Here is a 12,607-nt window from a genome sequence, read left to right as displayed (position 1 = left end):
TAGAGAACCCTGATGGAGTCAGGAATACGACCTGACACCCTGTTGGCCAGGGTGTTGGAAGCAGTCCAAATAAATCCTCCTGGAGTGATAGATGTGGTTCTGTTGGAGTAGAGATGATCCTGACGTGGCAGTGAGATGAGTCCAGTGTTCCTCTGAGAATCCAGTGGAAAAGAAAATGCTCTGCTGTTCTGAATCCCAGGGTTTATCCAGGTGGGAATGCAGTGCACACAGGCTGTGCTGGGCTCTGAATGCCAGGGTTTATCCAGGTGGGAATGCAGTGCACACAGGCTGTGCTGGGCTCTGAATGCCAGGGTTTATCCAGGTGGGAATGCAGTGCACACAGGCTGTGCTGGGCTCTGAATGCCAGGGTTTATCCAGGTGGGAATGCAGTGCACACAGGCTGTGCTGGGCTCTGAATGCCAGGGTTTATCCAGCTGGGAATGCAGAGCACACAGGCTGTGCTGGGCTCTGAATGCCAGGGTTTATCCAGGTGGGAATGCAGTGCACACAGGCTGTGCTGGGCTCTGAATGCCAGGGTTTATCCAGGTGGGAATGCTGGGCTCCTCCCCTGGGTGCAGCATCTCCCATGGATGATGGAATTGGATCAGCCCTGCAGTGAGCCTGGATGGCCCATGGACAGCAGAGATCCCCTGGAGGGAGGATGGGTCCTGGAAGGGATAAAGAACACTGCCCAATCTGGTTTTAACAGCTGGGCCATTTACAGAAGGCATCGACCCCCTTCCCCCCTGGAGTTACAAGACATAAAGGAAAAAAAAACCCAAAAAAATCCCAAAACACCAAACCAACAACAAACATCTCCCCAGCTGGTTTCAACAGAATACACATTTTTTGGTTACATAACTCAAGACAACAACTTTCTTCTCTAGTGTCTGGAACACTCTTGTGCTGATGTTCCAGTCACACCCCTGCAACCATTTAAAATAAATCTTTAGTGCAGCACAGAATCATCCTCAAGGGAGCCACATGAAAATAAAGCTTGATTTCTCTCCTTGAGAAGACACAATGTGTCACTACAAATCCTGCTATGCAATGCTGCTCTTTAATAATTTATTGGAGTCTCTGGGCTCCAGGTAAGCTGACAAATTTAATATGGAAGCACTGCTCAAGTGCTGAATAAACATGAGCTAAAGTATTTTTCCAAACAAACAAAACTGACGCAAAAAAGTGGCCTGGGGCAGATTAGATTTTTTTTTTCAGTAATTTATTGACAGCAGTGCTATTTTTGGTGCTAGTTGCTTTAGTAAATTAGATAAAATACTATTTAAAACATGCCTACATTTACCAAATCACCCCTAGTTTTCTTTTGTTCTACAGCTCTTCATTTAACTGGCAGAGGTGGATGAAACTAATGGATCATCAAGTTTCAGGCTCTTGGAACTTGTGACAAGCAAACTGTAAAAGCACAAGTTAAAAAAAAAGGACCACCTTATCCATATTTTTACACCTCCTGTCATCTCAGTGCCATCTCTCTTTCCAGGCTTTTAGATTATGAGGAGAACCAGTGGATAACTCTTTAAATGATCTTTCAGTGATCATTCATTCTCATAATCATTTTATCTTTTAGCCCCTCATTGATATAAATATAACTCAAAGCATAGTTTCAATGCTTATTTTCCTTAAAAAACCCAGATAAAGCTTTGATGAGGGAGTTTTTGAAATCCAAGCAAGGAGATCACTCCTTTCTCTGTATTTCCAGATGTGTGAGACAGGATATTCCTTTACTAGAGCCACATTGGCTCTTCCCGAGAATATAATGCTGAGGTACCCACTAAAATATTATTTATTGTACTTTCTCTTACTTTATTAAGGCTTGCAGACCTCCCCTTCAGATCTCTGCTAGAATACCTTGTTAAAGAATTGGGTGTTTAGTACTTCCCCTACAGCCAAAATGCTTGAAGTAAGCACTACAAAACATCTGCTTGGGATGTGCCAGCTCATTCCCCTGTTCCTTCAGAAAGATGGGATAAGTACCACCTATTCCTGCAAATTTACTGCTTATTTTCTCTGTCCCTGGGCTCTTTCACCTCCACCTTAGCACAATGCAAAGAAAGGTTTGGGGATGGGAACCTCTTCACTGCCTTCTGCGATAAACACAAATGCAAATAATTCCTTTAGATTTTTCCTTTGTTGTTTTTGTTTTTATGGTCTTGTATTTCCTAAGTACTAATTTAGTAGTGGAATCAGACTCTCTTCTCTGGCACCTGCTTTTGGTACGTCTGAAGAAATGTTTCTCATTTCTATTGTTTGTAAAAATACAATTACACGGCCAACACTGCAGCTCTTCATTGCCTCACCTGGTACAAAAAACACTCTGAAGAAAAGCAGTTTAATACAAAATACAACCATAAGATAAGGTTCCCCCCAAACACACACAGCAAAAAAATCCCACAAATAAACATAATTTTTTTTCTGAATACTTTTACTTCCCATCTGCTCAATGAATGCAACGCACAGATCTGCAGTCACAGCGTAGAGACAACTCCAAGGAAAAAATATTTTAAAAGGCTCCTGAAAATATCCTGTGCTTTCTTTGGATAAATATGAGCCAAACTGTGTGGATTTTCAAGCATAAATAGCTCCTGAAGTGACAGGGAACGTAAGAATTTCACTTGGAAGCAAAGGCAGAGGATGGAAAAAGCAGGTTTTGGGTTTTTTTTTTCTGTTTTTATGCATCACACTTGAACCACAGAAATTTTGTGGATAGTTCCTTTGAAAAACGAGAACCTGGAGGTTCTCTCTCCTGGAGGAGAGAGCATTACTATCAAGGAGTTTTAATGAAACAGTACTTTTATACTAAAATGAAAAAGTTCATGCAGGAAATATAACTAACATTTTAATGAAATAAATATAATAACACTTCAAATTAATTCTGCTAATTTGAAAATTTTCAGAACTTTTCCATTCATGAGTTAAAGGCAGAAGGATCCATCCTAAGTAGAACACAGTGGGGCAGAGATGAAATTTCAGGGGGGTGGAAATACCACAACCTCTAAGTGATCACCTCCCACTTATAAAACAGCAACATTGGACTGCTGATTTACCTCTTCAGCTATTAATGCTAAAAGTTGTCCCAGATGGTAGAAATGCTATTCTTGACCACAATTCTCTGCCTATGGAGAGGAACAAAAACACAGTATTAGTACAAAATTAGCGATAACCTCTTTCTGGATTATACTAACAGGGGGATGATTTTTAAAGGCTGTTAGAATGAGAACAGTATTGGCAAGTTTGGGGTTTTTTTTTTTTCAGTCTTAAGCTGTGCCTTAACGAGAGGTTTAGGTTGGGCACCAGGAGAAATTTCTTGGCAGAAAGGGTTGATTAGACATTGGAATGCGCTGACCAGGGAGGTGGTGGAGCCACCGTCCACATGGCACCCAGTGCCATGGCCTGTCGCGACGGTGGTGTTCGTTGATAGGCTGGATTCAATGATCTCAAAGTGTTTTCCCACTTTAAAAATCGGTGATTCCGCAGTTTTATGATTCTGGGAATGCAGCGCTGGCCCCGCCCCTCGGCTCTAGCCCCGCCCCTCGACACAGACCACGCCCCCTCATTATTAACCACGCCCCCTTCCCGCCCCCCACAGCAACGCCTCGCTTCTCCCGCCCCGCCCCCGTCGCTAGGGGGCGTTCCCCGCCGGTCACGCGCCAGGCCGCGGAGCCGAGCCTCGCTCCCGCATCGCTCCGCCGTGTCCCGGCGCTGCGCTCGGCGCTCGGCTGCTCGCGCCTGCGGGAGCGTGAGGGCGATGCTGGGGGCCGCGGCCGCCTGAGGGCCGGCTCCGCTCGGCTCCGGCGGGGCTGCGCCATGGGGCTGGGCTCCAGCTCCGAGGGCCCCGGCGGCGGCGCCGAGGGATTCCACGTGCACGGGGTGAGGCCGCCGGCGCCGCGGGGACGGGGAGAGCCGCGAGGGGCGGCGGGCGCTGGGGCGGGTCGGGCGGGGTCCAGCTGCCGCATCCCGCCCGTGGTGGCCGGGTGGCCCCGGTGCCACCTGTTGGCTCCTTCCCGGAGCTGCCACGCCGGCAGGGGCGGTACCTGTGGGTGCCCGTCCCGGCGGCTGCAGCGGGCCCGGGGCCGCGACCTGGCGGGACTTGGGTGCCGAACAGCCGGGGGAGCCTGTGGGGCTGCTCTCGGGGAACTTGAAGTAGTTTAAGAGTAGAACAGCGCTTCTTCTCTCCCTGTTCCCCTCTTTTTCCCTCCCAGTTCCCCCTCTCATTCTGCTCCCCTTCATCTCTTCACGTTCTCTCTGCTCTTCTTCTCTCCCTGTTCTTCTCTCTCCCTGTTCCCCTTCCTCCCTCCTCCTTTCCCCGCTCCCTTCTCTGTGGATCTTCACAGCATGGTCTTAGGGGTTAATTCCCGCTCCGGCCGTGCTTTCCTGTCTCTCCCAGCTGTAGATACAAGTTTGTTGTCACTCCTCTCTTTAGCAGAATCTGCACGTACGGTGGTGCAAACGCGGATCTGGAAGTTGAAGGATGGGCAGATAACAGCTGTTTGCATGAGTTATCCTTTCCTTTAGTGGGTATTTCCCCTCCCTGGAATAAGAATGGGAGCGTTGCTGCCACGTGCTGTTTCCACTTCGTCTGCATTCTGTGTTTCTCAGCACCAGTATAAAGCTGTCTGTTTGCTTTTGATGCAGTTCAGGATTGTAATGAAAGTTAATACTTCTCCTCCAGCTGTGATTGCAGTGCTCAGTCTTGATTCTTAAAAAATAAAGCACGATTATTATTCTTAGTTTTGCTTTAGAAGCTTTTGCTGAAGTAACTATGCTATTAAATATATTTTATAACTTTTATAGACAGTTCTCCCAGCAAAAGCTCCAGTACCAATAAACTTGATCTATTAAAATAAAGTAAAAATATATATCTAGTATTTTGGTAACACCAGACCAAATATAAGATGTAGGCGTTTTAACTTTCCAGCAATGAACTTCCCAGTTTAGATGATGCTTGGGTTGTAATTTTGTGCTTAAATTGTGAGGTGGCACTCAGGAGTCAAATATATCTTGGGTTAAGGGCTGCTGAGTTAACAAAAAGTGCAGTCAAGTGCAAACTGTCAGTAGGTTTGCAGTGATTCCCTAACACCATCTTGCTTTGTCAGTGTACCTGGAAGTGGGTGGACTTTAATATAATCTGTGAACTTTTGGTGGGGTTTTTCCTGGTATGAATGTTTTATGGGTATTCCCTCTGTTGCTGGCATCTCTTCTATGACAACTTTGGTTCTAATGAAATTGAGATATCCCAGCTCTTAGGTAACTTTTGTAAGTCGTGACAGATTTCTTGACCAGAACTTGTGGGCAGGTGTGTGCTTGTAGTGTCCTTGTGTAAATATTCCTGTTCCAGTGGAAATGTGGGAGCACAGCTGTCACTTGTGTTCATGGAAAAATGGCTTTGATGCAAGTGGGGACTCTCACTGTGCTCAGGTTGTTAGAACCATGGAAGAAAATCCTGCAGCAGCGCATTGCAAACCAAGCCTTTCTCCAAAGTATTCAGAATTTAATAATTCCAGGCTGTGAACTCTGAATCACAACATTTGTGTTTTATATGGGCTTCAAAACCTGCTTTTTACAGCTTTGATTTGTGTATCTGGTCACAGTTTTATAAAAGTAAGATCCTAATTTTAAGTAAGATCCTAATTATGGACTGCTTCTTTAGGGGAGTTATTTGGTGCCTTATCTCTGGCTCAGCCCAAAAGTAAATATTGAAACAAGTGTAAAGATTAACACTTTCACTTATGTAACTGGAGATCAGTGTAGAGTAACAATGAAATGTCATGTTCTGCAGGTTCAGGAGAACTCCCCAGCCCAACAAGGAGGACTGGAACCTTTCTTTGATTTCATCATTGCCATAGGACACACCAGGCTTGTAAGTCTCAAACAGTTTCAGTGTTGTTTTTTTCCTCCCTGCATGAACTGTGGTGATGATGGAAGGTAAAAATCCATTGTCACAAGCAGAGAAACTTTTCACATTGGACATGAAAAGCAAAGTAAAACTTGCAGGTGTTGCAGGTCTCTTTGGCTAGTTCCACGTTTGAAGGAGAGGTTTTGTTTATGCCTTTACTCAGCTTCTTAACAGGTCAACACAATGTTTTTGTTATTACTCATTTGTAAGTATTTTCTACCACAAGGTGAACACTGAACTGGTGAGTCAATAGTCAAGAGCTCAACATTCTTTAACTTGTTTCAAAATATGATGAAAAAGAATCACAGCCTGTCTACTTACACTTTTGAGACCAAGAACATGGTTCCAGTGTGTTATGAGAGAAGAGCTGAGTTTTGGTTTGATGGGGTTTTGTTAGTTTATTTAAAAGGCTCAGAGCTTTGCCTTGTATGTTCCACCCTAACCACGCACAAGCTGAATTCATTAAGTTTGTCTTGGTTTCATGAGAGGAGATGTCTTTTTTTGGAAGTGATCATTATAAATGCAGATTTTAGGGGAAGATCACTTAATCTAACATGACAGAAATGAAGATATTCTTTTACAGTGAGTTTGCAGTGGCTTTGGAGGGCTGTTGAAGAGGGGTGGGGCTCAGAGACATGAAGTGGAATGTTGCTGCTCATTGTGAGACTGCACAGTTGGCATCTGATACTGCTGGTATTATTTAATAGCAGTGGGTAAAAGGACAGGAATGCCAGTGATGAAATGGAATAACAGGAAGTATTTATGTAAAGGGATATGTGTTGACATTACTGACTGCTTTCTAGTAAAAGAAAATTGAATTGGAAATTGCTGGAATTGTTTATGAACCTCAGAGCCTAAACTTTGATAGTTTTGGTTCTTTGTATTCAAATTCTGCCACAGATGCTACAGGTGCAACTGCAAATAAAGTTAATCCTGTATCTCTGCTCTACAGAACAAGGAAAACAACATGCTGAAAGACCTGCTGAAGGCAAATGCTGAGAAGGCAGTGAAGCTGGAGGTGTATAACATCAAAACAATGAAAATCCGAGAGGTGGAGGTGGTCCCCAGTAACATGTGGGGAGGACAGGGCCTCCTTGGGGCCAGCGTGAGGTTCTGCAGCTTCCAGGGAGCCAATGAACACGTCTGGCACGTCCTGGTGAGGAGAATTCTTGGCCATTGTTCATGTAGCCTTGTTTTAAGTGTGATGTTTAGCAGTGATGCAATCACACAGAGGAAGGGAACACAGTCTTGAAGGTTTGTCTGAGCTAGGAGTGGGTGGCTGTCAGGGTTCCCAGTGACAGTAACAAAAATAACTCCATCCCATCTGGACCAAACAGGGTAGGTGGGAAGGGTTTTTTTGTTTCATGTTGAAGAATCAATGGCAAAGGCAAAACAGATTCTGGCCTGATTGGTGTCTCTGTGTTGGCTAAACTTCATTAAGGTAATATTAATGTTACAAAAAGCACCACAAATTTATTTTATTTTAAAATGAAGAGAAAGAGTTGCAAGAGTAGAACTGAATAGGAAAGAATGTTTCTGTTTCTGGTTGTTTAAGTAAATGCAATTTCTCAACACCTTCAGAGGATGTAATTTAAATTTGCTAAAATTTTCTTACTCATGTTTTGCTTCTTTCTTACTCAGCATGTTTTACAGGATATCACACATAGGTGTAGACTATTCAAGAACTTCTTTTTTATCCTATTAACAAAATGTTCTCTCCTTCCTTGCTCTGGGAGTTAGCTGTTCTTTTTGGTGTGGGTAGTTTGTCCTGCTGTGGGTGCAGATGTCTCTTGTGGTTCTTTCACAGGACGTTGAGCCTTCATCTCCTGCAGCCCTGGCTGGTCTCCAGCCATACACTGACTACGTTGTTGGATCTGATCAGATTCTCCAGGAGGTAGGGTGCATGCTCCTTCCAGCAGGGATGATTCTCTTTGTGCCTGCCAAGTGTTTGTTGTAGGATTTGAGTTTTTTATAAATGTAATCAAATATATGGGGGTGGTGGTGGGGGATTCGGGAAGGTTGATATATGACAGAAGCTTTACTAACAAGGTGAACATTATCTTTCTTTTTAGTCTGACAATAAAAAGAAGTTGCCACTAAAGATCAAACTACATTGGTGATTTTTCTGTCTCTGGGTGTTTATTATCTCACACTGAGTAAATAACTATGTAAAATGTTGACTTGCACATTTGGGTTTATTCACTACTACTTTCTTTCTTTTTTTACCACAGTCAGAGGATTTCTTTTCCCTGATTGAATCCCACGAGGGGAAGCCACTGAAGCTGATGGTTTATAACACTGAAGCAGATTCCATCCGAGAGGTAGTTGTGACTCCCAATGGAGCTTGGGGTGGAGAAGGAAGGTACTGATCTCTCTTGATGACAGGTTTTACACTTGCTGTAAATGAGCTCCTATTAGGAGTATTACTACTATCAGTTATTGGTGTTTCCAACCTTGTTTTGTCACACTTGTCACCCAAAACTCTTAATCTTTATATTAAAAAAAATCAGCTTAGAACTAGGAATTCAGCACATTCAGGATCTAATCCTGTTCAAGTTGAATCAAATGGCAAAACTCCTGTCTTGAGTTCATTATCTGCATTCTCATAGTCAAAACATTCAGCTAAAGCAAGAACAAAACCCACATCAGGTCAGATTAAATATGTTATAAAGATATAAAATGATGCACTGAAAGCTAAGCTGTGCATGTCTCAAAGTTGATTGCAGAGTATTTCTTGAGTACTCTTAAGTGTAAATTCTTGCAGGTAGGTATTTCCTGCTATAGATAAAAGACACAAACCCTTCTGTTTAAAAGAATCAAAATTTAAAATATTAGCTTTGTTAAGAGCACCTTTTTTGTGTCTTGTTTTTTTTTCTTGTACAGTTTAGGATGTGGTATTGGATATGGCTATTTGCACAGAATTCCAACACAGTCCGTGACATCAAAGAAGAAGCCAGAAAGCAAATCACCTTCACCTTCACCCTCACCAGAAGCTGGAACTCCTCTGCCATCCACTAATGGTTACACAGAGGTAGGAAAGAAATAGATTCCAGTCTCTGCCACGTTCTTTGGAGTTTCGAAATTTCCTGCTGTTTGGGACAGTGGTAATGCAGAACATTTAAGTGTACAGCACTCAGTTTTGCTTGAATGAAATGGAGTTGGGTGAGGGGAAAGGGAGAGCTGATGCTGCTGAGCTGGTGCCAGGTGCCCAGTGTTGGCTGATATAAATAATTGCCAGATATTTTCTCCCTGTTTTCAAGTCTTGCATCCTACAGCTGTGTCAGTCAGGGAGGATATTAGAACACTTGCTGCACTAGGAGAAAGATACATTTCCAGGAACCCAGTTCTGAGAACAGACTGGCTTTAAAAGGCTGAGCTGGAACATGTCCTAAGTGGTGTTTGACTCTCAGTTTCAGCATCACAGCTTCTCTCTGAACTGGTGCATGTGGAGACAGGCAGGATGCTTTCATGGGAGGGCTGGCCACAGGTGAAGCTTCTCATGTAAAACAATGTTTTTACTTCTTGCTGTCTTATTCCAGACTCCATTGTTGGCACCTACCTCTCAGAATGACAGCTCTGAAATAGTTATGAACTTGGACCATTCCACAGAAAGGAGTGGTTACTCACCAGAAAGCTCCCTTTCTCCTCCTCCCCCTCTCCAGAGAGTTATGGATCCAGGTAGGTTTTTCTTGGGTGCTTTTTTTCACCAATTCTTTGGAGTGCATCTAAACAAACTAAGATGGTCTTAAACAAGCCAGAGATTTAAATTCAGAACTGTGAGCACCGGTGGTGGTTTTCTTTGAGGTTTTTGACTTCCCTAGAATTTGGGTACCACATAAGTTACATTTATTTGCATTTAGTGGGAAGGGGACTTCACTGACTTCAGTCTGGATAGAACATGTCCTTTTGAATCTAGAATTTTGTGTTGCATCTAACTAATACTTGCTTTCTCTTTCAGGATTTCTAGATATGTCTGGAATTTCAGTTTCTGAGTTCACAAGCTTAACAGAAGTGTCCAGCCTGTCCCCATCAGCCTCCTTCAACACGCCAGCAGCAGGGCCTTCTGTAGGCCCTGAAACACTAATGCCAGACAGTGAAGTCTCCACTTATTTTGGTAAGTGCACTCCAGATTTCCTTTAGATCTTATTTCTGGAATGGCACCAACTCATGCTCACTTAACATGATCACTGTTTTTGGAAATAGGCAAATCTTAATAAAAATCAGCAAGAGTAGCAAAAATGGGATGGAAAAAGTAGCAGAAATCAAGTTTAGAAATGGAAAAATCTAATGTGCTTTTCCCTAAGTTTTAGAATGTGGGTCTCTTTCTTTAAATGAAAATGCTGAGGTACCATCTGTTAGCCTGGTATGTTTTGTTTTTTCACAAACTATCTCCATTTCCCAGAAAATGGTTTAATGCTGTATCATGAAGGATCAGGCAAGCAGCCCACACTGGATGACCTCCTGCCTTCAGTTTCATCTTTACCTTCTCTTGATCTTCCTCATGACATTTCTTCAAAAACAACACTAGGAACTGATGCTGATAACCAGGAATCCAAGCTGCTTGTGAACACCACTGAGAGCTCACTCGCCACTGCTCCAGAGACACCAGAGCAAGAAGCAGCAAGCGAGCAGAAAGGAGAAGCAGCTGCACAAGATCCTGAGTGAAATGGACCTTGCTGCTGTTTACAGACTGCTGAATGCTGCAGTGCCACAGCTTGGAATATTTTTCTGATCTTGAAAGAATTACAGTTACTCTATTTTGTTAGTGTAGACAATACTAGAAAAGAAATCACATGAAGTACGTATCCTGTTGTCTTTTCCAATCACTGTTTAATGGATTGATCTATGTTCAGAATTTAAATGCTGTCCAAAATCACCCAATCAATAGAGAAATTGATGCAGAAACCAATTGGACACTGGCAGAACGTCAAGTTCTGGAATTCACATTTGCCTACAAGTGCTCCTGAATGTATTTACAAAGGCACTGTGCCTGAACTTAGTGATGATTTTTATTGGTATGTTTGATGGCATTAAAAATATTTATAGTTTTGATTTGTTAGAAAGCTTTTCTAATGGTACATCCTGGTTAGACAGTTCTTGTGTCTTCCAAGGCATTTCTTACCCTAAGATACTTTTGCTTACTACTCTAGTATTCCTGCTAGACTTATTTTTCTTGGTTTACTTCCCTTCTGTGCAAGAGTCATTCATGTACCTTCTTCATACCTACTTGGACAGGAAAGAAATCCAGTGGGGTTTGAAGTTGGAGCCCCAAAGGGGACAAAGCCATGGTGGGGTGGCTCCTGTCATGACTTCTGCTCTGGAGTTGGCCATGCAGTTAAATAAACAGTGAGGGGGAGGGAGTGATGGTGACTACTTGAAACAAATTGAAGATGACTTCAAAGTAGAGGTGATGAATCTTCTTGGTGAAGATTGAATGTCTTGGCTTCTGTAGTGACTGAGAAATAGATTTCCTTTGCTCGTGCTTTTCTATTCACTCACTGCTATTTTTATACAAATTGTTGTAAGTTTAAGACATGGGGCTGTTGTGCAGCACCAGCAATCGGTTTTTGTAGCTTTTTTGCTTGCATTTGTTTCCAAAAGCACTTCTGAATGTAACAGCAAACATGACAAACAATGGAAGACATGGATGGCTTTATAATCCTCAGGGCAGTGATTTATCATGGAATTTTAAGCTGCTGCTAAGCAATAATACAGCTACTGCAGTGAAAACCCTTTGTAAATTAAACCAGTGGGGTACAAGGCTGGTGTGTGTTTAGGCTATAAACTGAGTACACTTATTTAGCACAACCCTGCCTGATTTCCTTTGCCCTGCCCTGGCTCCTGCTCTGTTTCTGCCTTGTGCAGGTCACTGACAGCTGGAATCTGGTCCTGATGCAGGGAGGACTCAGAGTCACACATTTACCTGTGACAGCTTCAGCCAAAGGGTGCAGGGAAAGTCGCTGCAGATGAGTCCACCCTGACTAAAAAGTCTGTCCTTGATCTGTTTGGAGTCTGAAATACTGCAAGTACAGTAGTTCTGAACAGGATTGTCAAAGCACCTGTTGCTTTAAAGAATGTATTAAGCTCTAACTAAAGGCAGTAGAATTGACAGTGAATTCTAGTCTGTTAATTGTGAGCCAATTTTATTTCTTATGTTGCTAAAATAAATTTCCTATTTTATTCCCCCAGCTGACTGTTACAAGGGCAAACAGCCAAACACTAAAAAGAAATGTAATTAAAATATTTCTAGGTTTTTTTGATCTTGGAGCTTGATGCCTGAAGACACATAGATGGTGTTTTATTCACTTTATTAATGTTGTTTATTTAGGACTATTTCTAGTCCTTTACCTTTCTCAAAAATGGCCATGAGAGGGTAATAGCTCATTTAAGTGACTCTGTATCATAAACACCTTTCAGAAATCTAAGAGCAGGGAATGTCAAAACTCATGCTAGATTTCAAATGTCACCATAATAAACAGCTTAAACTTCAGTCTGTATCCAGCCTCTGTGTACAATATTAACTGGCTCTGAGAAGGGGTTCTCCTTCCAAGCAGTTAAACCTTGAGCAGGAGAATGCTGTGTTCTCCAAACCTGAAACCTGATCATTCAAATGCTAAATGAGGTGAAGAGTTGGACCTCCTCATCAAATTTCTTTTCTCTTTCCAACTTGGATACTCACTTACAGCTGCAAGCCAG

At 42.8% G+C, this 12,607-nt stretch overlaps 1 protein-coding gene across 1 annotated transcript; it reads left to right on the top strand.

Annotated features, from left to right (window-relative positions):
• Positions 1-3,658: 3,658 nt before the first annotated feature.
• Positions 3,659-12,154, top strand: GORASP1 (golgi reassembly stacking protein 1). Its single transcript, XM_063416559.1, has 9 exons — positions 3,659-3,885; positions 5,795-5,875; positions 6,864-7,067; positions 7,719-7,805; positions 8,143-8,273; positions 8,795-8,942; positions 9,451-9,589; positions 9,870-10,025; positions 10,314-12,154. Exons 1-9 carry the CDS (start codon positions 3,823-3,825, stop codon positions 10,574-10,576), a joined length of 1,272 nt encoding a protein of 423 aa, XP_063272629.1. The 5' UTR covers positions 3,659-3,822; the 3' UTR covers positions 10,577-12,154.
• Positions 12,155-12,607: the final 453 nt, after the last annotated feature.

This window comes from Prinia subflava, chromosome 1 (genome assembly GCF_021018805.1).
Source record: "Prinia subflava isolate CZ2003 ecotype Zambia chromosome 1, Cam_Psub_1.2, whole genome shotgun sequence".
NCBI classification, from domain to species: domain Eukaryota; kingdom Metazoa; phylum Chordata; class Aves; order Passeriformes; family Cisticolidae; genus Prinia; species Prinia subflava.
This window is presented reverse-complemented; position numbering and strand designations above follow the sequence as displayed.

Bases quoted from the DNA above. Each gene is read 5' to 3' on its own strand.
- GORASP1 (XM_063416559.1), top strand. From the start codon at position 3,823: ATGGGGCTGGGCTCCAGCTCCGAGGGCCCCGGCGGCGGCGCCGAGGGA. The intron at 7,806-8,142 runs GTAGGGTGCATG...TTTTTACCACAG, and splicing joins CTGATCAGATTCTCCAGGAG to TCAGAGGATTTCTTTTCCCT. The intron at 8,274-8,794 runs GTACTGATCTCT...TTTCTTGTACAG, and splicing joins GCTTGGGGTGGAGAAGGAAG to TTTAGGATGTGGTATTGGAT.